Below are 27,132 nucleotides of genomic sequence, written 5' to 3'. Positions count from 1 at the left end.
TCGGTCACCATACTATAATGACACTGAATGAAGAGGTCATTCTTTTCAAATAGTTGGACGATGGTTGGACATGTACTGGTCTAGTCTGTAGCCTCATTTTGAAATCACTTGACTTCCCCCTCATGTGCAAAATATTGAAGAAAAGTCTCATTTAAAAGTTGAATTGAGTCTGCAATCTTGGTTGGTGATATACTGAGGGCCTTTGATTGGTCACCAATCCAGGTGACATCAAAGTGCCCTGTGATTGGTTTGGCTGATGCTTTTCCTAAATTCATAATTGGCAGCCTCAAACAAAGCGTTTGTGACAAGGATGTTTCCCAAATTGAAAGTGAAATTTCTCTTTTCTCCCAAAATGTAAACATGTACATAACCACCACCATTTGTAAATTTCCAATTCCCACTGAAGCCTACAGGGTCGCATAAGGCAGTTTGAAGACTGTTTTGGGGTGAAATCTGAAGATTTTTATTGGGGGTACGATTGAAAATGGTAAAAAAAAAAAGTTATTAGTAACGCACATGACGCAATAATAAGGCTTTGTACCTAGGACTCTACTATCACCCGACCATGTCCAAATGTTAAAAAAGGCGATTCTTAGAGTCCTAGTTACTCGGACTATACATGTATGTAGAAATTGTAGATGTAGAACCGAGCATTTATGTATAGTATTTTGTCATATCTGTCATGTCCATAGGAGAAGCTGGTAAGGTGGCTCCAGATGAAGAATTCATCCGAGTTCCCCCTGGATGGATTGATGAAGGAATAATCTTCAAATTGCAAATTGACTACATTGCTGCAGGAAAACATGATCTGCACTGCAGCCTGCAATACCTGCACACGATCAGCAACTCTCAGTATAACCTCAATGTCACGCTTCAAATTAATGGTAATGTACAAGACTTCAATTAATTAGAGACATTGTTCCCAACATGAAAAGTTGTTGGGGCATGTTCTGAATACGGTAAATTAATTTCAAACTGTTTGACATGTTAGATGGAATAATGGTAAAAATTAAGATACTTAATTATAGCCTAAATGCCTCTGTACAGGGTGAGTAAAAAAAAAAAGGTGAAACCCAAATGTCGGGACCATTGTTTTAGTGGAGTTCTGCATGTGGCCCTTTGAAAATCTAGGATGAAAGCCCAATTCATAAGCTTTCTTTTAGTACAAGAATCATTCAAATCACTCATAAATGTATTTTTCAAGTAACAGAATTTTAAACACAACCACCGTTTTAAAGAGATAGTCCATCATTTGTAAAAGTTGCTGAATCATGTTTTGAATTGAACCTGAATTCAGCGTCCGAGACACGTTCTCACTGAGCCGGTTGCAACTATACACGATGTCGTGCTCTGATCCGACGAATTATAGCAAACAGCAGGCGCATGTGCGTTGTGCCAATGCTTGTGCGTGCTTCGCCGGATAACAAAATGAATTACCGGTACTATTTTAAATTTTCCTACGGTGCGTCTTAAGACGCACCGTTGGAAAGGCCTTCTTTCATTGATTACTTCAAAATGACAGCTTGCCAGAAAGAATAATTTCACAGGGAGTTTAGGCCCCCCAAAAAAGTCTCCGGTTTCTGGTATGGAGCTTGCCCAAAAAGTGGTGCGGCGATGCGGCCTTTTTTTTTTTTACCTGTTTTTTTTTTGCTTCAAATGTCGGCTGATGACTGCAAATGGTGCCCGATTAAACTTAGTGCAAATATATGGGAGTCCAGAGAGGCCACATAAAGCTTATTCTTGATCATAACCCCATCTAAAAACACGTTAACATTATTGTGCAGCAGCAGGATTCCAGTCAAACCAGTGAGTTTGGTGGTTTTGAGACATCATCTTTTATTGAAAAAAAACCTTTTTGATTTTACCGACGTGCATGGCCAGGGCAACACGCGCGCATACCAGAAACCGGAGACTTTTTTGTTGGCGCCTTACTCCCCTTACTATCTTTCAACCAAGTATGTTTTTCAACAATAATCATGCCAGTTACTTTTCGGATGGCTGCAAATGATGGACTCTGGCTTTAAAGTTCTGCCCACAGATCACAAGAATGTTCATGTAAGTGTTCTTTCAGCAAAACGAAAACAAATCACTATGGATGTGTGTGAATTGTTTTCATTCTGCTGAAAGATCACACACCTTTTTGCGATCCTTGGACAGAACTTTAAAACAGTGGTTTGGGTTTAAAATTCCGTAACTTAAAAAGTCATCCAGGACAGATGACAACATGAGGGCATGAACTGTACAATGCATATTCATAACCTTGCCCATAAGGGCCTCCGCGAAAGGTATACATATTCAACGCGCAAAACCAGTCCGCCGTTTTGAAATCCCATGGAGGAATGTTTTTGAGACGATGTTTGTGGGAGCTGAAGACTGATCGTTGTTTCTTGGCCGGATGGATGAAGATTTCTAGATGAATTGGAACAAGTCCTCTACGAGCAGGTACCCTAACTTTGGAAATTTCTGGCCTGGATGAGAAGATAATCGCGCTCAAAGTCGGTAGTAAATGCGCTACATCAGTCTTCGGCATCCAGGGGGACATTTTCTGCACTGGCCATATTACAACGCTTGTGATAGTGCATAGCCAGAGGTATTCGGGCTTGACTTCACTGTGCTCCAATGTTTGGTTGTTTTTTTGGATGCCCAAAAAGATCACGTGCTGATTCAGTGCAAAGCCAAACTGTTTAATGAAAACACCACGTGCATGCGCGGGCAGTCCTGGTTGCTGGTGAAGTTGCACAGTACGGAAATGTTTGGTGAATCCAAATATAGCGAGTCAAAAGTTACTTTCTACTGTAAAGAAGCAAAGTGACAAATACCCTAGTAGCTGTGGGAGATGTTGGAGCACCCCTGGACTAATGATGTGCATCGTGTCGGGTTGACCAGGCCAAACTGACCCGAAATGTTAGAGATATAAACTGAATCCGAACTGAAACCGATCTTAGGCCAAAAAAAAAAAATTCGGTCTCTGGTCAGACCAAAGTTCTGGAATTGATGCGGCGATGCGTTTTTTTTTTTTTGCCTTTTTTTTTCAAGCTTGGATTGTACAGACAAGGTGGGTACTATTTTGCTTCTGTTGTGTCCTCATATACATTGGGGTCCTCCATAAATCGCATTGGTCATGTTGGTGCCCTCCATCATGTGCAATTTCCCCATTCCTTGGTACAAACATTTGAGGAGGTGCGGCAATAGAGGGTGCTGCTGTAGCTACCGCGGACAAACTGAAGAAAAAAAAGGTTGACGCGCATGATTAAAATCGACACTCGCGCTGACCAGAGACCAACTAATTTTTTGTTTTGGCCTTAGCTCCCTCAAACTGACCCAACCTGACCCGACAAAAAATAACTAGGTAAAACTGGCCCGAACAACCCGAACCCGAACCAACTCGAGAAAAAAAACTGAATATCTGGCTTGGACAAAGTGATCACTTGTTTTTGTGCCTGCCCTTACCCACGTGGCGTGAATTCTTGTGCAAAACCATTGTCTCTCTCTCCGATCTGTCATACTCAGTGGGTTGATAGAGAGTAACTCCGCTTATTGAACAAACGCAGGGTATCACCACGCGGTATCATGAAAGCTGTTACAATGTATCTATTTCGCTGTCAGTCCCCATCCGACTGGCGAAATAAAAAATTCATTTCTTTTTTTGAATTTTATATTGTTTTCTCATTTTTTAAGAGAAGTAAAGTCCAAAACGTCATAGCGTACATATCCGATGTGGATATTGTTTGGGGAAAATAAAATCGCGGCCTGGGCGGGTAAATGTTTTATATTGTATAAATACAGCGTGTGTCAATAAAAACGCAGGATTAGAAACAAAAATATTAAGAATATAAACCACCCCTATTCATCATAATGTTAACCCTATTTTCAAAGTACCTTTCCTTCTCTTCACTATGCTTTTTATCCCATCTCATTTGGACAATCCTGTCCAGAGATAGAGTACATTGAAGAAGGGTTATAAATTCCAAGCTGGTCTGATTTGTGAAATCACACATACCTAATGAAAGGTTTGAATTCAGTACAGGTGAAAGTATTTGTGGATCACAAAGAAGGACATGTGTGGCAGGATTAGGCATTGATATGTCAGAGACGACATTCATGATGCTTTGAAACAATGATAGTCCAGTTATTCAATTTAAGTGATACTTATCATCAGTTGTTTCAAAGAAAGTTTTGTTCTGGTTTAATTGTCTTCAATGCATACCTGCATTGTACATAACTGGTCGTTGTGTTAAGGTCATTGAATCAGACCAACCCGCTTCAGAAGGGCTTCACAAAACTTGTCATAACTTTTGAACCAAAAGTCCAAATTCCACCAAACAAAAATCTTGTCAAAGATGAAATTATGGACAATCAAATCCTTATCAAATTAGGCACACCAGTAGCATAATTTTCTCAGAAAAAAAAATCGCTTTGAATCCTGCGTTTTTATTGACACATGCTGTATTGTTCTCTAGACAGCCATCAGAGTGCGCGAGACGAAACACTAAGTTCAATGAGTGAACATCCGAAGCTGCTGTTGGTGAAACTTATAATCAGTGGGTTTGTTGTTCAAAATTCAATGCATTCCATTAGTTGTCTTTGTTCTAGGTCTTCTTCATCCGTTCTCTTGCCATCTTCAAAGCTTTTACGTGGTTAAATTTTCTTTATCAGGTTGTCCATCCGGCAAATATGGCGGCAGATGTGAACAAGATTGCTCTGAATGTGCCCCGGGAGTGGAATGCCACAGTTTCAATGGCGTGTGCATGTGTCCCCTGGGTCTACAAGGAAGTCACTGCAACCAAAGTAAGGCTGTACAGATTTACATGCTACTGTTAAAATTGGGCAAAGTTGATCTTATATGCTTGGTTTGCTCATTCCATCAAAATATTGCAGAACCAATTGTACAAGGCATGACGGTTTGACTGGTAACCTGGGGGACATCTCTGACTGGAAATCTCCGCTATTTAGCGGATTTCCGCTTTTTTGTTCAGCGTGCCACATTTTGTTTTCTGCTTTTTTTCTTCCGATGGTTCAGATTTCCCCCCGCTTTTTCCCCCGCGCGTAAGCATTGATTATATTTCCGTTTATTTTATTTTCCGCCGCCGCCGAACGCACGTGATCCGCTCTCTACAAGATCTGGGGTGCGTGCAATCGCAAGCAAGTATTCAATGTACATTGTACATACGTACATCGTACGTGTGTACTATACGATGCCATGTGCATGCATTTTTCAGCTCGAAGCCGCGTGTGTACAATGTATTTTACACAACATGTAAACAGCATCCGGGGAACCAACAGTCATTGCGCTGTGATTGGCTGCAGATAAATATGAATATTCACACATGCGCCATGAAGCGCGTTGGGACTCTTTGCGGCCGTTCCTGTGTCAATGCATGTAGTGACACGCGATGATCTCCACAATAACTCGCTGTAAACATCGTCTTGTTGCAAATATAAAGCCTTGAAATAAGACTAGTAAATTGTCGCCGTGCCGCGCCGGTAGAGGGCATCATGCAGGGCAAAGTTCATGTGTGCATTTCATTGCATGCACGCACGCATGCTGCGTGTATTCCGCTGCATTACGTACATGTACATGTACGTTAGTGTGTCGTTTCAAATGTTTCGAACGTATTTTGACATTATTAATTCCGCAAGATGTCAGTGCAACACAAATGTGTTATTATCCAAAGAGGTTCGGAGTTTGATACGGACATTGACAAGACTGATCCTCAGGTTACGAATCCGTGGAAATGGATTTGGATGGAACACATGGTTAATGGGCAGAAATTAAGCGACTCGATCAGAAGCCGAGACACGCGATGACGATGTGTATCATCTGTAGTAAGGAGTAGCTATATTTCAAAATTTTTCCGGGGCTCTTGGGCGGGCCCCGGACCCCACGCCGTAAGGGCTTCACGCTACGCGCTCGCAGGTTCGGTTATTTACAGGTTCAGCGATTTTCAGCTACTTTTTTTTTACTCCACTCACACCCCTGATAGTCCAATGCCCCATTGGTCCGACGCCCCATTGGTCCGACGTCCGATTGGTCCGACGTCCCATTGGTCCGACAACCCATTGGTCCGACATCCAATTGGTCCGATTGGCCGATTGGTACGACGTCCCATTGGTCCAATGAGCTCTCCGTGCGCTACCAAAAGAGGGCGCCCTTTTACCTAACAACGACGTCCCATGGGCGGGACATTTCGCTGGTTGACGCGCACCTTTCCTTGTGTGTGACGCACGTACACCAGGGGATTTGTTCTATTTACACGCAGTGGCCGCGCTTCGTGGCAAATGAATTGCAGTCAGGCAAGATGGCGTCGGTCGGTCACCCCCAACTGTACTTCCTTTGCCGGTGAGGGGGTGCTTGTGAACGGAGCGGATAACCCTTTGCTCTATGCGTTCCCTTGGTCTATACATCCCATTGGTCATGTTGGTCTGCCGTGCCGTTTTCATAAAACTGAATTGAATTTGAGTTTGAATTGCTGAATGGTAACACATAGCATCTGTGCTGATAAAAATTCCATGTTGTCACCGGCTGATGTACTGGCAATGCCGCGCTGCCCTATTCTGCAAATTTGACGTCCACTTGTTTTGATGTCCCTGTTACATCTGCTGCCTTTGATTTTTCGTTTTCACTTGTCCTCCAAGCTACTATGAATTGGAATGTCTAATGATACTTAAATGTCGTTTTTGAAATACAAGGTACATGCAGGTACTGTACGTACCAATTAAGGTAATGACAAAAAAAGGTCACACTTTGGACCCTATAGAATTAACTCTTTCGCTACGGAATTTAATTTCCCTTTTTCGTCCCAACTGGACGTAATTAAAAGCTGAAAATTCCGCCGAGCGTCGATGTGGGCGCCGCCATCTTTGAATGTATCTCCGTAAACAAACTGCTCACAATAACAAAAAGCGCGACCCGGCCAGACGGAGAGCCGCTGGCAGCGGCTCAAACTAGGGTCAGAGGTTATACGATATAAATTATGTAGATATGGCCCACGTCATGGGGATACCCTGTTTATTCATAGCGACGCAACCGAGCCGCTGCCGGCGGCTCTCCGTACGACCTGTACAATTTGTATGTGCCGCTGTCAGCGGCTCGCCGTAGCGAAAGAGTTAACCCACATTTTAGATTAATTTTAGCGTGATTCATTATTTGCACAAGGCTAGTCAGTTGGGCATTATGTTACTTCAAGGACTTGATTTTCAATAGTTGACTAGATTTTCAAACAAACACCTCATTTTGCTACTTGTGTGTCCCATGACGATTTCATTCCATAAAACATTTGGAAACATTATACAAGCCGTTCTCTGACTCTATGGACCATATACTCACGAGAAGCCATTTTGGTTGGTTCCCAGTGTATTTTGTACATTGTGAACTATTGAATGGGACGGTGCCAGATATATAAAACATTATAGCCCCACTTTCATTTCTTTTTAAAATGTGGCTTCAAACATTAGGGTATGTTTAAAGGGAATATACATCATTTGCTTTTGCTGTAATTTTCAGACATGGATGGAATTGGGGGGTTGGAAATATATAGCAAATATAGTTACGCTGACTTTTTGAGGTTTTGGGTTCGAAAATGCTATAAAAACCAAGAAAAACAATCATTTTCCTGTAGTCTGGTTCCCTGACTCCATTTAAGAAGAAACGGAGCAGTTTACATTATATTGGGGAATTGTAAGGTCGGGGAAACCAGTCTAGCTGGCTTGTACCCGTTCATACATATGTAGTGTAATCGATTGCAAACAAGTGCGATGGTCAACTGGGGCCAGTATTTGAAAAAAAAACAGTTTTTTCCAACGCTGATAGGCCGATCAGCGTTGGAAATTGATACAAAAATACCACTTTTCTTGAAAATGACAGTATACCGGGTGCCATGATTTTACAGGATGCTTTACACTGTCATTCACTAACAGTCCAGCAAGGTATTTCAAAATGTATTTTTTGATGTTTGCAAATGTTGTATTTTCCTTTTAACACGTTTAATAACAGAATTTTAAATAATTAATCCCTGTAGCAGACTGGTATAAATTTGTTATACTTTATAAATTTGCAATATATGTCATTGCTTTTATTTCTCTTCGTAAGTTCCAAAAATGAAGGTTTTACCTGAAATTATAATTTAATGTGGCCGACTCGTGAATAAAGTACTGAGGAGTGGTGGTAGAATCAGGTAGATTAGAATTGATTGAGACATGTCTAGATTACATTTTTTAAGATGTCTTTGTCTATTTTCTTCTCAAAGGTGATCCACAAATCAAGGTACTGGAGCCTATGGAGACTGAAGCCTATGTCACCTATGGAGAGACATTAACTCTGAATTGCACAGCGTATGGCATGCCGTCTCCGAGGGCGTGGTCCTGGACCAAAGATGGACAGAACGCATCCCTGCCGGCCACCACCCATGAAGAGACAAAGCCCTATTCTCCAAGGTTGGCTTTTGTTCAGTTCACTTTCTACACTCGCCTGTTTTTGATTTGCATTTTACAGTACACTTGATTTGAGCACCGCCCCTTGACGTTTGGACCAATAACAGTGATGATAAATATGTCTCAGACATGCATGCACAAACCCTAACTTATTGCCCGGGCCCAATTTCACGGCGCTGCTTAACAGTTAGCAGAAAAGTTGTGTTTAGCATAGCAGAAAAATTTGCTAACCTTAAGCACTATTTCACGGCGTGTGTGTGCTAACAGTCACGCGTGCATGGAGATTGCTATTGTTACGTCACTAAGTTAAGCAAATTTTTCCTCGGAAGTAAGCGTGCCTTTTGCTGTGAAGCTTATGCTTACGGTCTCCATGAAATAGACAAAGGCTCTGTTAGCAGAAAATCGTGTGCTTAGCAGCGCCGTGAAATTGGGCCCTATGAATCCATCAAAATTCACACCCCTGTTTTGTAGGATTTGGGCTGATTCAGGATACCTCCATAGTGAAAAACTAGTTGGGGGTTTCGATGGATTCAAGGACAGTAATCCTAGCGGCACTGCAGGATTTTAATGGATTCAGGATACTTTGCATATTGAGCAGTTGGGGGACTTTGTAATTTGATGGAGTTTAAAGGAAATATACATCATTTGATTTTGCTGTAATTTTCAGAAATTGGGGGGTTGGAAATATATAGCAAATATAGTTACACTGACTTTTTTGAGGTTTTGGGTTCGAAAATGCTTTAAAAACCAAGAAAAACAATCATTTTCCTGTAGTCTGGTTCCCTGACTCCATATAAGAAGAAACAGAGCAGTTTACATACATTGGGGAATTGTATAAGGTCAGGGAACCAGTCTAGCTGGCTTGTACCCGTTCATAGGTGTGTAATAGATTGCAAACAAGTGCGATGGTCAATTGGGGCCAGTATTTGAAAAAAAAGCCAGTTTTTTCCAATGCTGGTCGGCCGACCAGCGTTGGAAATTGATACAAAAATACCACTTTTCTTGAAAATGACAGTATACTAGGTGCCATGATTTTACAGGATGCTTTACACTGTCATTCACTAACAGTCCAGCAAGGTATTTCAAAATGATTTGGTAGTTGTTTTTTTGATGTTTGCAAATGTTGTATTTTCCCTTTAAATGTATGTACTACACTGGTGGATTCTGATTTACTCATGAGGACACCAGCATTTTTTGACAAAATTAGTGGATTTTGGCAGATTCAGGATACTGATAAAAGTGCTCGGGGGTTAGGGTTAATGACACGCACGTTTGGAAAATGCGGATGTGGCAGTCATATATCTATAGTGGTCTATTGGCGATGGGCAAGCGGTGTTGCCTCTAATCTCTACATGTACGTGTATGTATACATGCAGAATCTGGTGAAGCCCAAAATAAAATCATTTTTCAGAGGGCTGCAGCTGACGCCCCCAAAAAGAATTAAAGGGTTTCTTGGTTGGAATATTACCGAAAAGTTTAAAATTCTTTTTGGGCCCATCTCTCAATTCTTATCCGGGATGAGTTTCAGGCAAGTAGGCCTACAGTGTACAGCAGGTAGAATCGTTCACTTTGTCCGGAAGAAGGTCTGCATTTGTCCCGGACATGCTCCAGGGAAATTGTCCTTAGCAACTGCATGACTCGCCAATTGCTCATTGCGAAAAGATTATTGTGGAGAAGTTGTTCGGAATCTCGCAACTTATACCTGACATGCATAAAGTGTCCGCAACTTGTCTGTAACTCGTCCAAAATATGGAGTGCTGTGGCCTCGTGGTTAAGGGCACTGATTCGTGGTCTGTTGGTAAAGCTGCAGGTCGTGGGTTCGAGTCCTGGCGGGGTCATGGTGTGTGTGCCCTTGAGCAAGGCACTTTGTCACTCATTGCTTCTCTCCACCCAGGAGTAAATGGGTACCTACATGTATGAGGGCAGTGATGGTTATTGTGATTGAATTAGCTTCCTTGCGCCTAACAGGCAGCATCGAGCTGTATACTCCCCAGGGAGCTGAGATGGTATTTGGAATGTTTAATTGGCCCAATGATTAGGGGTAATAATAATGTAAAGCGCTTTGATCTTAGTTAAAAGCGCTATATAAGAACCTGTTGTTATTATTATTATTATTATTAAATATGATTTGAGACGGACCCTAAAAGAAAATTGAATTAGTTGATATCGCCAGGAAATTTTTTTTTATTCAGTTACCGTTTTTTTCAACTGCACTCTCAGTTTTTAACTGAACTTAACAAACCCATCAACATAATTCACTTTGTAGTTTAATCTTTGTAATTTTTTTATTTTTTTCAACAGTCCCATTGCGATAACCAGTATTGTCCATGCACAGGATACATCTGCCAATGGCTGCTACGTGTGTGAATTTATTGACAGGGATGGTAATTCATACAGACAGCGTGTGAATGTCACCGTCATAGGTAATGCCAGGCACATTGTAACAGTTGTGTCGCTGTGGTGTCAATTATAGACCTACAAGGAAGCCATTTCGATTGTGTTTGCTGAATCTACGTTTTTTTTGGGCAAGTTCGTGCAAGAACTGTTGTTAAAGGGAATGTACATCATTGGCTTTTGCTGTAATTTTCAGAAATGAACTATTTGAGGGTTAGTATAATAGATCAAATATTGTTACACTGATATGTTTGTAGTTTTGAGTTCGACAATGCTGGAAAACCAAGAAAAAACAAAAATGTTTGAGTAGTCTGGCTCCCTGACTCCGCTAAAGATGAAATGGCTCAATTTAATTATAGATGCCGGAAAATTGCAGGGTAAGGAAACCAGTCTAGCTGTCCTGCACCCGTTCATGAGCATGTAACCAATAGCAAACAAAATTTGGACTGAAAAAGGTAAATTTGGAGCAGTAGTTGAAAAATAGTTAGGTTTTTCCAACGGTGATCGGCCGACCACCGTTGGAAATTGATACAAAAATACCACTTTTCTCGCAAATGACTTCACACCAGGTGCTATAATTTTACATGATGCTTTAGACTGTTATTTACCAACATCCTAGTAAGGTATTCGTAAAAATTTGGTAGTTTTGTTTGTCAATATTTGCAAATGTTGTATATTCCCTTCAACCATAGTTCGACTAAGTTAGCCCGAACTCTGTCTAGTCGACAATGGTTGGACTATCTAGTCGACTATTATGGAACCAGACGACGGGCCACGGTTCCATCGCTGGTTACCAATTGCCGCGCGCATCATAAAGCACAATGGGGAGCTAGGACCAAGACATTTCTTGATGACGTTTTGACCATTGTTTGACTACAGGCGTTTGCATGTTGCTAATAGTGTGCAGGCGTAAGTTATGTCACTAACAAACCACTAGTGGACTAATAGACCTTGCCTGAACTTGCTCCTATTTTGATTGGAGTGTGTTCCCGCTGAGCCTTACGTTTAATTTTTTTTTTAAATGTGGATATCATTCGGTATATTTAATCACAAGTTTTAAATTATTCATCAGAGCAGACTGGTATTAATTTGTAATGAACTTTTACTTTGTTGCTTTCATTTCCACTCGCAAGTTCCAAAAATGAAGGGCTAACCTCGCTTTCAATTTAATATGGCCGACTCGTGACTAAAGTCTATTTGGCCATATTTTTGAACAAAAGGAATGCGCTGCTGTGATGCCATTGTCTGGGTACAAACAGAACAAAAAGATTTAGTTTATTGAAGCGGTTTAGTACCTTTACTTCAATCAAAAACTTCAAGTTGTAAAAATATATTTTTTTTCCGTATATTAGCAACATGTAATTAACGTGCGTTAATAACATTAGATTCACATCTGTGTATATATCCCCCAAAATGGCGTTAGTGCCCTCCGTCCGTCACTCAAAAATAAGACCAGTTACAGTATATTTGGACCATATGTGATGAGGCGTCCTGGCAACATGAGACACAACTGAGGTCAAAATGAGGTATCAAGAAAGTTTGTATAATTTGTTGACATGTCAAAAAAGTAGGAAACTGAGAAAAGACCTTCAAAGGCGTAACTGTTTTGTAGTCGTGAATATAAAAGATGCCTAATATTTTTCCTTAAAAACATGTTTATTCCACACTCTTTCTACTATTTCTTAAAAATATGTGCAGTAGACCTCTAGACTATCAATATCAAAATCACCACCATTTTTTTTTTGCTTCATTTTTCTGTACTATATGGCCTGTACCCACATCTGTCTCATTTTGACAGAACGCCTTACATACATACATGTACCGTATGTACATGTATATCCTTGCTTTTTGAATGTGGCATCCAAAAAAGAGTTTTTTAATATTGTTAATTTTTTAGCTTTATATTGTTATGAGCTTCCAATGTGTCCTCACTCTTTGTGTTTTTGATGGTTTTTCTGTAGCCATTCCCGAACCCTTCATACGCGTCCCTCAGAACCACACCGCCCTCGTTGGCGGCAACGTTACATTCACCTGCGAGATCGAGACGGAAGCCGGGACAATCCGCTGGGTCAAAGGTCACAACCGACCCCTGGACCAGATGATCACGGACCAGGCCGACCAGTACGAGATACTACAGCCCTCGGTGGGCGTGTCCCAGCTTCGTATCTTAGGGGTGGGGTTTGAAGATGAGGGTGGGTACAGATGCCACGCAGGTCATACATTCAAGTCACCAGATCTGATCTATGCCGAGGTCGTGCTCGGAGTTCAGTGTAAGTAGGGCTTTCTGCATCATGTTCATAATCGTATCCAAGTTATAATTATAACCCTTAGGCCAAAAAAAAAAGTCTCCGGTTTCTGGTATGGAGCTTGCCCAAACAGTGGTGCGGTGACGCGGCTTTTTTTTTTTTTACCCGATTTTTTTGCTTCAAATGTCAGCCGATGACTGCAAAATGGTGCCCGACTAAACTTAGTGCAAATACATGGGAGTCCAGAGAGACCACATAAAGCTTATTCTCGACCATAACCCAATCTAAAAACACGTTTAAATTGTGCAGCAGCAGGATTTCAGTCAAACCAGTGAGTTTGGCGGTTTTGAGACATCATCTTTCATTGAAAAAAAACCTTTTTTTCATTTTGCCGACGCGCATGGCTACGGTGACGCGCGCACATACCAGAAACCGGAGACATTTTTTTTGTTTGGCCTTATGTGGAATTTTGTACCTGATGAATTTGTTATTCACAAAGAACTGTGGACGATCGATGAGAAAATCTCAAAATAAGGGACAATGTGATCATCAGGCAAATGCTTGCTATGCAAAAGGAAATAGGCTCCCTCTGAAAAATATAGCACATGTTAACATCCATTTTAGGCATTGCCAAAAGTATCTACTTTGCATTATGCGAAAAGAATATTATGCGAAAAGCAACTTTAGTGACAAAGTGCCTTGCCCAAGGGCACACGTCGCACCACAACCCCAGGCGTGCTGGACTCAAACCCACAATCTGTGGAATTACCTGCAGACCATGTATTCAATGCTCCAGACCATGAGGCCACGATACTCCAAAATTAAATTATAGTACCAGTACGATATTTAGTCTAAATAAGCTTTCTAATAATAATTCGCTATGTAACTTTTGGGTAAATGCAAATGATCCTATGTGCATTTAAGAGTGGTCTATTTTAAACCTGAAACATACTTATTGTCATAGCAGAATATTCATGATTTCGTGTCTACCTGTATGTCCTATCAGCGGATCCCTACCCCGAGTGTTCGTTCCAAGACGTCATCAGCATCATCTCAGGCCAGACACTGACCCTCCGATGCATCGTAACCCAAGCCAAGCCAGCGCCCAGGCTGACGTGGCGCATCCAGGAACATAGCGTGCTGCCCGAAACCTACACCAAGCTGTCGGAGGATGGGTACTCCTGGAACGTCAACACGTCCGTCCGGTTTGTGCCCGCCCCGAGGGACGACGGCAAGAGGGTGACGTTCTCCCTGGCAAGTCCGGCATGGAATGGGTCCAGAGAAGTCATGGCAACGCTCAACGTTTCATGTAAGAAATATGTTGTCCTAGTGATTTCATTAGGACTATATTTCCATTTCTATCCGACGTACAGATCGTTGTTATTTGATTGTTGGAACTCACATCACATGACATTCGTTATTGCTCCCATTCACGCCGGGGCTCAAAAAGTCCCATTCGCCCATGGGGAATGGGAAATACTATTCAACAGTTAGGATCATTCTTGTTCCATGACGCGGTATTTGTGTGCAAATGCATGCTGGTGTGCGCGTTCAGCGTTAAGTGTAATGCGTAGTTTTCCAAAGAGCCAGCGCAACAGAGTTGAGTACAAACAGTTTCCAACAATTTTGTATTGAAATACAAGTTCAAATATATCAAATGACAAGGAACTATATGTCATTTATATAAAACAAATATTGAGTGGCTTTAAATTGTGAAATGGGGGTAGTATTATCGCTCGGTAAAATCTGGATTTTTCCAGTTCACTCGGCTTTGCCTTGTGAAATGGAAAAGTCCAGATTTTACCTTGCGATAATATTCCTCCCATTTCACTCTTAGCCACTCAGTATTTGTCTACTGTTCAACCATATGACCATATACTGTTCAACTGATTGAAAACTTATTTGATTGGGGAGATGGACAACTGTTGGTGCATAATGTTTATTTTGTGTAAATCAGGTCCAAGGACTTTTTGACTTTCATTCAAAAGTGTAAGTTGTATAGTCAAGCCAAAATTTTCGTAATCTTTCCCCATTCAACATGCATACATGTGTACAGTCCACAGTGATAAGGCAATTTTATTGCCAGCTTAATTATCTCTCTGCGAAATCAGCACAACTTTAAAATTTTGCAGACTATGAAGTCTTTGTCTGCAGGTAGTAATTTTTGAAACACTTTTTTATTTCAATAATTAAATTCTGTTCCTGGGTCCGGAAATTGGGCACCAGTTCAGCCATTAGTGTTTCCCAACGTGGCACACCTGAAAAAATCTCAGAAAATCCCATGTGAGCATTTTGAGCAAGTTGATAAATTCTGATAAATCACTTTTATTTCCGCTCACATTCCCAACTACATGTATGTCCGAAAATTATGTTCTTAATGTTGGCGCATTTTAAAAGGGACCGTAATGTGCACGTTGAAATGAAATTGGAAAATCACACCAAAATGGAATTTCTGTGGAACTTAGTAGCGGGCACGTAAACTCAAGATTTATGAATGGGAATGTTTGGAGCTTGATGAAATTTCACTTCTTGTGAAATTTGAGGTAAACGTTTTGCTCTAGCAAGGCACTAGTTCGTTCGGGGCTGCGCCATGTTAGGGTACATCAACTTGCCTTAAAAGGAATTAATTAGACAAATTTTATTACATGGGCCTTTTAACAGACGTGCCTATAGTGACCGTCAGTCCCGACCCAGTCACTATCAACAAAGGCGAAGATGGTACCATCACCTGCTCGGCCCAAGCCAACCCAGACCACATGGGCTATACCTGGACCCTCCGATGCCCAAACAAACGCGCGACTAATGTCTCCACGGGCCCAACGTACACGTTCAAGAACATCAACGTGGACTACGACAAGGCCAATTTGACGTGTTCGGTGGGGAATGCCATCGGCAGGACTGAAAAGACTGTGCAGATCAAAGTGACAGGTGAGCGTTTTGCAGAGAACACGTTTTTGAAACAGATGAAGGAAAGAATGTTATCATTGCATTTGTCTCAAACTGTCAGTACCACAGTTGACTTCCTGCATTGTGTTGTACCCCATTATTATGTCTGTAATACAATACACTACAGATGAGCGCAGATTTTCACTGCCTCATTCATGTTCATGGTAAAAATGTTCAACTGAAAAAAAAAAGAATCCTGGCATGGGTTGTGGGTTACAACTTCATTAAAATAAGAATTCAAATCAACAAATGAATTAAACCACAAGTCTCTTAATGTAATTGAAAAAGATAACAATGCAAACAACGGATGCTTCAACATTCAGTGGGTGATTTTTTTTTGGTGGGGGGGGGGGGGGGGGGAGGTGAACAAAGAAATTGACTGGAGCAGGGTTTGAACCTCCAACCACCGGATTACCGTTCATGTGCTCTACCAACTGAGCTATCCAGCCCTATGTTGTTTTTTTTAGTTAAAGGCTTCATTACTCAACTTTTTGTGAGAAAGGAACAGTGTGCCCACTTAACCACTTCGCGACAGGATGATTTTGACATTGACCGGACCCAGGCGCGGGGCTGTTTTTCACGAACCTCGATGCCAGACGGGTTCAGGCCGTCATCTGTGGGTAGCACACCCTGATATTTCCGGCCTCGCTCGCTGTGAGCCGGTCACAGACAGATATTTCCGGCCTCGCTCGTTGCGTGTTTAATAATAATAATAACAAAGCATTTGTAAGGCGCACAGTATCTGACAAAAATAGTCATTCAAAGGCGCCGGTCAGTGAAAAGTCAGTGTGTGTGAAGGTAGAGGTCATCATGTGTGAGAAAGAAACTGATTGAAGAGGTGGGTCTTTAGTTGGCGTGTGAAGAGAGATAATTGGTGTATTGCCCTTAACTCGTCTGATAACGAGTTCCAGAGACGCGGTGCAGAGCTGGAAAATGCACGGTCTCCGTAGGTCGCCAAACGAGTCTTCGGGACAAACAGTTTATTGGATGACGACGACCTCAGACCTGGTCTCAGTTGACGATGTTGAACCATTTCCTTCAGATACAGTGGGGCTAAACCATGAAGAGCTTTAAAAGTAAGAAGGAGAACTTTGTAATGGATGCGGTACTGGATTGGTAGCCAATGAAGTTTGCGCAAGATGGGTGTTATGTGGGAAGATGATTTCGTTCTTGTGAGTGTGCGAGCGGCAGAGTTCTGGACAAGTTGGAGACGTTTTATCGTATGTTGTGGTAGACCTACAAGTAGGCTATTGCAAAAATCCAATCTGGATGATATGAAGGCATGGATGAGTTGTTCTGCGGCAGAGAATGTAAGTGAGTTTCTTACTGCTGCTATACGTCGTAGATGTATGTAAGAGGACTGACAAATAGAAGAGACATGTCGTTCAAGGTTCATTGACTTGTCAAAAATGACACCAAGATTGCGGGCTTCAGAGCAAGGAGCGATATGTGTATCTCCTATGCGTATGTCAGAGATGTTGACTTTGTGTCTGATGTGCTGAGAACATATGACAAGGTACTGTGTTTTAACTGCGTTGAATTTGAGGAGATTGGCTGTCATCCACTGTTGGATGTCTTTCAGGGATGTTTCAAGAATACTGTGTGTAATAGTGTCATCACCAGGAGAACTTGGACAGAAGGTGGCAAAGAGTTGTGTGTCATCTGCATAAAAATGAGGGTGTAGGCCATGACGTCTTGCAATGCGCCCTAAAGGAGATATGTATAATGTGAACAGCAGAGGTCCTAATACGGACCCTTGCGGAACCCCATGTCGGAGAACTGACCGATCAGACAACTCTCCTGATATGTTGACAGCCTGAGATCGATCTTGGAGGTATGATCTGAACCATGAAAGTGCAGATCCCTGTACCCCAAAGTGATACTGTAACCTATGTAGCAGGATTTTATGGTCAACGGTGTCGAAGGCTGCTGAGAGATCTAGCAGAACCAGGAGAACAACCCTTTTGTTGTCAACAGCGAGCATTATGTCGTTGTGAACTTTGACAAGTGCTGTCTCAACACTATGGAACTTAGTGTACGCTGATTGGAGGTTGTCCCGCAGGTTATGTTGAATGAGATGTGCATTCAACCTGGCTGCAACTACTCTCTCAACAACCTTCGACATAAAAGGCAAATTTGAAATTGGACGATAGTTCTTTAGATCATTAGAGTCCAGTGATTTCTTCTTGATGACGGGTGTGATGAGAGCTGTCTTGAAGCATGTCGGGAAGTGACCTGTGGCGAGTGACTTGTTGATGATCAGTGTTATAGGGTGAAGCAACACGTTGATGTGATCCTTTACCAATGATGTCGGTATTGGGTCAAGAGGGCAGGTCTTCGTCGGTGCACTCTTGACGATCTTCATCACTTCCGTGTCTGATGCAGGTGCTAAGGATAAGAGGGGAGATTGGCAAAATTCCAGATCTGCCTGCGCAGGATTAATGCCGGGATCCATTTCTGCTAAGTCATTTCTGATCTTGGAGATCTTGCTGTCGAAAAAGTCAGAAAAATGGGTAGCCATCTCATAGGGTGAAGAAAATGATGGGAGTATGGGTGTTGTTTTCTTGTGCAGAAGATGGTTTATGACCTGAAAAAGGGCGCGTTGGTCACCATCACAGCCTTGGATTTTCTCTGAGTAGTAATTCGTCTGGTAATACCTGTATTTGGATTTTACCAGATCTCTCTGCGATTGGAACATCTCACGGTGTATCTGTAACTTGGATTTTCGCCAGCGTCGTTCAAGTTGACGACGCTTGCGTTTGGCCTCTGCGATGTCATTGTTGTACCAAGGAATTTTTGGTTTATCTACAATTTTGCAGGTTTTGGGGGGAGCGTGAGAGTCAAGCAGTTTACAGAGTACAGAGTTGTACTGGTCGACTAAGGTGTCTGGCGTATCTGCAGGGCATGTGATGAGCGGAGATGTGGCAATGTCATCCTTAAATTTAGTGGGGTCTATCGCAGTGATCTTCCGATACGTGATTTTGTGCCTCACATATCTTGGTTTACGCAAGTCCAACCGGCAATGGACAGCACAATGGTCAGACACAAAGTCCGATGTGTCAACAGATTGTACGAGGGTGTCGAACTGTCGCGTGATCACAAAGTCTATTGTGTGACCAGATGTGTGAGTTCCAGTGGTTACCAATTGTTGCATGTTGAACTGTGTGAGGAGGTTACCAAAACGCCGGTCATTAGCTGAAGGGGTGCTGGTGGTGGCGTCATTGTTCCAGTGGATATTGAAGTCTCCTAGTATAATAAGCTGCCCAGTGAACAACGCATACCGATCAAGAAGGGAGGCGAACTCATCCATGAACGTAGTTAATGAGCTGTGTGGTGGACGGTACAACACAATGATTCGGAAGTGCTTGTTGTCATGGTTATGAATGTCAACTTCCATAGATTCAAAGGAAGATGGCGGTGGATGGCTACACTGCTTGACAACAGACGCCGTCAAGCTAGACTTGTAGACTAGTCCGACACCACCACCTCGACGCCCTTTTCTGGGGATATGTACCAGCTTATATCCCTTGGGAGTTATACTAGCGGTGTTCCGATCTTGTTCAGCACGAAACCATGTTTCTGTTAGAGCTAGGATGTCAATGCTATAGTCACGAATGTGATCTATAATCAAATCTGACTTATTACAAGCAGATTGACAGTTTATCAGGCCGAGGTGTGTCATAGTTAGGGCATTCTTGTCAAGGTGTTTGGTCGTATCCCCTTCTTTTCGTTTTCCTCCCCGGCAACCCCTATGTTGATGGTGCCTTTTAGTGATACCAAGCGATCTAATGTTATCGAACACTTTGGTGGGGAGTTTAGATCTTGGGTTGGTCATTTTGACTTGGATGGTTATCAGTTCATCCTTGGTATACTGCAGCCCTTTCCCCGTGTACATGGTTGATAGGGACAATGTAGTAGCAATTGTCAATAACAAAAGACACTTACACCGTGCGTGAATCATGGTTAGAGACCAGTGGCATATAGCTGTCGAAAAGCAACATCAAATGTCACATTACAGAGTTCCATACTGATGACAACAGTTTGACAGGAATGGACAGGAACCCAACACACACCTGATGTGCAATCTTGGAGTCATCAAGAATTGACGCAGTGGTAGAAAATGTGACTTTTCAAGAGACCAAAATGTGGGGCTGCCTCAAGGCGCACACCGTCAGATATCCATCATCCGTACCGAATTTCGCAAAACCTTTGCGTGTATACACGGCATCCGACGTGAAATGGTTAAATAAACATTTTTGTGTGGTCCCACAAGCGAACAGACATTTTCATTATTTGATGTTATAAAAAAAGTTATCGTAATTCACAAGAAACAAAAATTTGAAGAATATTTTGTCTTTAAAAAAAAAAAAAAATTAAAAACTGCCTTATCCTCATCACCTAGTGCAAAATTGATACCATTCAGCAATCACTAAAAGACTGTCGAATTATATTCCCAAATTATGTGATTGTGCTGCCCATGGTGGATTTTCTCTATTGTGATTTGCTCATCTTTGAAGAAAACTTGTCCTGAAGTTGCGATAGAACCAAGATTACTGCTATCAAGATTTTAACATAAATAACAAATACAGAATAGACATGTTAAAAAATTTAACAGACATTACACTTTCACAATAGTTTCTTTTTAATTGTTTTTGTTTTTCCCACAGACAACAGTATCTCAACTGGAGCCAAGCTAGGTTTCTCTATATCAGGAGGCCTGTGCATTATCATATTGCTGCTAGCGAGTATCTTTGCTCATCGCTACCGCAAAGAAATCAAACTGTGGCGGGCACGAAGAGCTGGCAAAAACAAAGGTAAAGAAAATGAATAATAAAACTCATTCTTAATCCTTTTTTTTAAAAGAGTAGTAAATCACAAAGTAACACTCAAGTGCACTTGAGTGCCCGACACGTATGTGTATTTTACAGAACCGCTGTATTTTTCGTCATCACCAAGTAACACCCGGCGCAGTGCGGTACTGCATACGCGTACTCCATACATTTCCGTTTTCGCGAAGTAACAGTGATTTTAATTTTACCAGTAAAACAGTTTTTAATTAAAATTTTATTGAAGTCCACAAGTATATGGATGGATTAAATTTGTGTCAAACCTTTTAAAGCATTTTTCTGTGAATTGTATTACCGCTACATGTACATACTTTTTTCCCTCACTTGCTCTGTACAAAAGTATAGGAGATTTCCAAAGTTCAGCTTTTTTGACACCTTTTCCAGCTGTTTTCAGCTATATTTATCAGTGGTCATTCACACTCCTGTTCGTGAAAACGAAAACCATTATATTGCATGTCTGCTTTGCGCGCGCACAGCGGGTGTTAGTTTTTGAAACCAAAATTGTTGATTATGTGGTTTTCACAAAGTAACACCCAGTAGTGCGTGAGTGCTATTGGTAGTTCGTGAAAACGGTGACAAAATGTTCTCTGCTTTCAGTTGTACATGTAATTGCCAATTAAATCTCTTTCTGCCAATGGAAACGAGTGAACATACCTCATCTCCAACTTCTAAGATGCTTCCTGACTACATATGAGACAATCTTTGTTTGTGTGTGTTCCAATCTAGAAGACAAAGAGTTTGATGTCTTCATCTCCTACAAGAGCAGCAGTCCTGATGAGGAGTTTGTGATGCGGGACCTGATACCCCGTCTGGAGCAGGATGGATACCGCGTCTGCGTCCACTACAGATACTTCCTGCCTGGAAAAAGTGAGTGTTAGCTTGTTTGCCTATACAGTGTGTATCAAAAACAATGCAAACAAAATATTATACAAATAATGAATGTTTGTGAGTGCAATGGTAAGAATAATTTCATGAGGTGACAGATGAAATGTTCCTTCGTCTCGTGGAATGGAACATTTCATCTGTCACCGAATGAAATTATTCTTTCCATTGCACGAACGTGAAACATTCATTATTTGTTTTATATAACACCTGAATAAATCCTTGTCATCTGATTGGTTGACTTTTAATAGCCAATTTATTCAGGTTAAAAACTGGTTGAGAACAATCATATTCAATTTATCTCGATTTAAAAGAGTGCCACCACCAGCAGCAGTGACACCGTGCAATTGAACTTGTATTCACCGTGCAATAGAAATTCTATTGCACTGTGTGCTGTGCGCCATGCGCACGCCGTGCGTTGGTATGAATAATTCAATGGCATGTGATCAACGATCCACCAATGGTTTGAAAGATACGTAATTCCACTTTAAAATGAGACATCAAACCTCTAAATCCGATAATTTTTGACAGCGTTATGAGTAATTTTTCAAGAGAGGTCAAATTGACCATGGGACAAAGTTTTCCATTTCAGGCATTGGGACAAAGGTAGCCTAATTGCCTCTGTGTGGATAATTGCCCGGCCTTCAAAAGATGTGTTTAGCGAATAAACACAATTCTTAACACTTTCTTGCTATCAGTTTATAAACATGTTTACATGCCAAACATTTTTAATATGAGGTGATAGCAAGAAAGTGTTTAGAATTGTGCATACTCTTTAAAGACATTTTTGTAGGCAGTCAAATATCCACACGGAGGCAATTAAGCTACCTTTGTCCCAATGCCTGGAATTGAAAACTTGGTCCCATGGTCAATTGGACCTCTCTTGGAAAATTACTCATAACTCTGTCAAAATTATCGGATTTGGACTTTTGATGTCTCATTTTAAAGTGGAATTATGTATCTTTCAAACCGTAGCTATATTATCTATGTTGGTTACACATTCTACGTCTAGCATTCACTTATATTTTGTTTGCATTTTGTTTGATACACACTGTATGTAACTGACCTTATTAATTCATCCAGGGAGTAGAAGATTCAAGCATTTCATTTAGGGCATCCCTTTTTATTATTTCTGTGGTTCTTTTTTTCCCCGCTGAAATAGGGTCATTCGGTCAGCCAAAAAATAAATGTCTGAAGAAAAACTAAATTGTAATTGCACCAGTATAGCTGGTTAAATTAAATGATGCCGAGTGCATATTGTCTCTTGATTTGTTTGTTGCAATGAAACTATCATGGGTTGATATCACTGAACAAGTTATTTGAGCCATCTTTGTGGCAAGATGTAGTTGACCATTGATCTCCATTAGTGAGACTGGATAGCACATAGCACCCTCCATCTTGTGCAGGCACACGTAGTCATTGGTGAAGGTTTGAAAGTTTGAAATGCGTTCGTCACAGACAGACCACGCAGCACGTGCACGTCACGCGTGCACGTTCGTAGACGTTAAACCTGCACTGTACTAATCAGCTGTTTGCGTTCGCATTTTCCAAATCTTCACTGCGCGTAAGTATACGCGTGTCCTATCCAGTTTCTACTAATGGAGATCAATGTAGTTGACTTTACATTGTATCGTGATCCCTGGCTACATGGCATTTGTGGGTTAATGGCTGCTAGCATTGGACAAAGATATTGATTAAATTGTACACTCAACCAAAAAAGAAAGTCCCCCTTAATCCTTTTTTGTCTAAATCAAACGCTACTGGGCACATCTTGCTCAAATGACGACTAATCAGTACAGCAATCCTTAGCAACCCAGCCATAATCTTTGGCCCAAAACAGTGATAATGTGTACACAATTGTGCAATTTATGACAAATGGTACCTAAAAAAGTTGCACTTTTGCATACGTGCAAGGTGAGTGTGAACCACAACCTGCAGGTATACAAAAGTGCAACTGTTTTCGGTATCATTTGTCATAAATTGGATAATTGTGTACACATTATTACTGTTTTGGGCCAAATAAAGTGTATGGCTGGATTACTTAGGAATTTGTGTACTAATTAGTCATTATTTGAGCGAGAGGTGCTCCGTAGTTTATGAGTTCGACAAAAAGTATTGGAAGGGGGGACTTCCTTTTTTGGTTGAGTGTGTATTGAACATTTATAATAAAAGGCCATGTCTTCATTTAACTTGAAGCAAAATGGAGCTTAATTGTCATATAATTGTATTGATATTAATTTCAGGTATCATTGACAACATCTCGGATGCGGTCCATCGCAGTCGCAAGACGCTCCTCCTCCTGTCTCCGGGCTTCATCGAGAGCGAGTGGTGCTGCTACGAGTTCCAGGCTGCCCTCTCCCAGATGCTGCATCTTCAGACGGACCTCATCCCGGTCATCTTCAAGGACCTGGGCCCCCAGGAGAACCTGTCCCCAGACCTGCAGACCATCCTGCGTACGCTGTCCTACGTCACCTGGCCGGGGGCCATCCAGGGAGGCCGGTACCAGACCCAGGAGGACCTGGACTGCTTCTGGTCGCTGCTGTGGCAGTCGCTGCCGGCGAACCCACTGGGACGGGAGGAGCCTGTGGAGCATCATCCGGCCCAGCTTGAGAGGGAGATTAATCTTGAAAGTCGTAACAGAGTGGAGGAAGATGCCGGTGACCTGAGCTTGAGTGGAGATCAGGTTGTGTTGCTGCATGATTGAGATTAATCATTATACATGTATAGAGCATCTGCAAGGATATTTGTGACCTACTGTGGCAAAATGAGGAGTGTCCCCCAAAACCTTGCTTTGAGTATACACGCCTGAAGTTGGACATACTAGCAAAATTGTGTCAAAATCGATATTGATTGTTTTGCATTTTTGAGTAGCCAAGGTGTCCAAGATTCACACTGTGCAGTTTTGATTGGAAAAAATACCTAAAGGGAAAGCAACTGGTCCCGATGGCATAAGTGTTAAGCTTCTTAACATGGGTAACATTGCTGATCTTTATAACAACTTCATCATGCTTTACAAACCATCGTTTCCTATTCCCAGAGTCGTAGAATTCATGATGTACTTTTAACAAAAAAAATGTGACTGTATTAAATATTATTGCATAGTCTTGACATTCGTGAGTTTTTCCCTTCATTTTTATTTCCTTTTTATAATTGTATAACGTCTAAGTGATATCCATCAATAATAATGTAATAACATTTTTTTTTAATTTCCTATTCTCGCATGACAGACTGCACCGGATCACTCCTGTTAAACCAGGAACCAGGGTATCTCTTTCTATTCTTTTTCAGAAGGATATCAATCCCCATGTTATGCAAACACTTACAAGATCTGAACTTTGTTTGAAGAACAATAATCGTATGGGATTAAAAAGTACACCATCTCACTACTCCTTTCAAGATGCATACCGCAATCACATTTTTCCTCTTCTCATGAATTTACAATTGGAATGTTTTGTTAAACGGCAAAACAAGTATTTATCATATTTTTAGGAGTCTCAATCCTCTTCAAAAAGTTCTTATGTCGTACGGGCAAATGAAAATCATATTATTTGTCTTACTGCCAAAATTTCATTTTTATTAATCAAAGTATTCGACCAAAGGATAAATACGGTAGCATTCCCAAATTACCCTCAAGATAGATTACATGCATATCTCTTTGATCTACATGTCAAAGTGTAGTGCAATTTCCATATTATGCAGTCAATATTACTCATAATATTGTGCAGTACCTTTTCCAATTTTCCATTTTTGTAATAAATATGCATGTAACATTTGCTGTTTCACATTTGAAGTTGAAGTTTCCCATTCGTGTCCTTTATTTTGACTGCAATGAATACAAGTCTATTTTAATAATGATTACTATTCCTCACTCTGTAGCCTCCAAAACCATATTTCCTCCTTCCTACCAAATATTCAACCCCATCGCCACTGGCTGCCCCCTTCCTGCCTCCTATATAGTGAGATTCATGGATACGCCATTGAAAAGATCAAACCGAGTTTCGTCTGAAATACCTAATTGTACATTTGGTGCATACAAACTTTTGGGCGTAACACCTCCAAAACCAGAAGTTCAAATTGATAGATAATAGTCTAGCATTCAAAATTTGTTTTGACCTTTCCAATGAGACATTGCACGAGAACTTCGGCCTGTACACAGAAAGTTTGACAGAGTTGTGTTTTTTCTACGCTATAGCGTAGACACCCCCCCCCTGCAAAAATTCCTGGATCCACCCCTGTCTATTGATTCTGAACCCATACACAGAGTCGATCGAAACTCGGGACTTAATTCGTCAAGTTCATCATGACGCTAATCGCGTGTTAAGATGTCCAAGGTTACGGACTAGGCCTCTACATGCAAAATTTACATTAACCACTCTTATACGTTGCTTTTAACAGCTTAATATATGTTGAATCATTCCAATGCAGGGATTGGGGTTCAAGGCGTGGATGTTTTACCCTTTATACCCCTTTTATCTGACGTCAAAGCTGAGGACAGGTTTTTGTTCCTCTGGTATTACGCATGGTAGTCAAATGGCTTACGTGTAGATCTTATTTTTGACAATATCGTGACCGACTGGTCCAAATAATTTTTTTTAATAATTATATTTTTTATTCTACTTACCTCCTTGCTTAAATGACATTTTCTAACACATCTAAGTGACTGCATAATTATGAGGACACATGGAAGTTCCAATATGGCTACCATTATACCCTCACGTTGAGCGCATTCAACCTTTTCCCCAGATATCAACAAAGCGTCTTGCCAAACCTCAGTATGGATGAGCGTCAAATTCACAAAGTTGGAACAATACCCTATAACACAACTATGGACACATCATGTGAACAATTACAACATCATGATATTTAGCGCTGTCTTTTTAACAGCTTTAAAAATAATACATCGCAATTATCTATACATATAGACAGTATAGTCCATTAGCTTTTCAACAACAACAACAAAATGTCCAATCATTTTATTGAGTTATGGCCAATTGAAAACGAATACCGATTTTTTATTTTGTCCACGGCAACTATTATTTTGACTGCCGCAATAAGAACACGGACTGAAACTTGATTTTTGTGAAAAAAGGCTACCAAGTCCAAGTAGAGGGCAGAGACAGAGCAGCAAAGTAAATAAGAAGTTAACCACACAGTTTTGAATTGGCCATAACTCAACAAATATTTACCCAAAAGTAGATATTTTTCGTTATTGAAAAGCCAATGAACTATACTCTCCAAACATGTATCGATATTTGCGATGTATTTTTTTAAAAGCTGTGAAAATGAGGGAACATCGGGTTCGTGTTTTTTTTTTAAGACACCCTGTACAATTTCGTCTGAAATTATTGCATTTTTATACTTTCTGATATAAACAAGGTCCATCGAAA

General features: G+C 41.1%; 1 protein-coding gene across 1 annotated transcript; it reads left to right on the top strand.

Annotated features, from left to right (window-relative positions):
* Positions 1–531: 531 nt before the first annotated feature.
* Positions 532–25,535, top strand: LOC119720558 (neogenin-like). Its single transcript, XM_038190272.1, has 10 exons — positions 532–884; positions 4,657–4,788; positions 8,247–8,433; positions 10,732–10,853; positions 12,786–13,094; positions 14,077–14,379; positions 15,732–15,998; positions 20,684–20,830; positions 21,590–21,730; positions 23,989–25,535. Exons 1-10 carry the CDS (start codon positions 683–685, stop codon positions 24,447–24,449), a joined length of 2,271 nt encoding a protein of 756 aa, XP_038046200.1. The 5' UTR covers positions 532–682; the 3' UTR covers positions 24,450–25,535.
* The last annotated feature ends 1,597 nt before the right edge of the window (positions 25,536–27,132 follow it).

This window comes from Patiria miniata, unplaced genomic scaffold (assembly GCF_015706575.1).
Source record: "Patiria miniata isolate m_02_andy unplaced genomic scaffold, ASM1570657v1 HiC_scaffold_9, whole genome shotgun sequence".
Taxonomy (NCBI): domain Eukaryota; kingdom Metazoa; phylum Echinodermata; class Asteroidea; order Valvatida; family Asterinidae; genus Patiria; species Patiria miniata.
The sequence above is the reverse complement of the archived record's forward strand: the minus strand, read 5'-3'. Positions and strand labels throughout refer to the sequence as shown.

Excerpts from the sequence above, each read along its gene's own strand:
- LOC119720558 (XM_038190272.1), top strand. The coding sequence starts at position 683 with ATGTCCATAGGAGAAGCTGGTAAGGTGGCTCCAGATGAAGAATTCATC. Across the intron at positions 13,095-14,076 it reads GGTCGTGCTCGGAGTTCAGT|CGGATCCCTACCCCGAGTGT; the intron begins GTAAGTAGGGCT and ends ATGTCCTATCAG. Across the intron at positions 14,380-15,731 it reads GGCAACGCTCAACGTTTCAT|ACGTGCCTATAGTGACCGTC; the intron begins GTAAGAAATATG and ends GCCTTTTAACAG.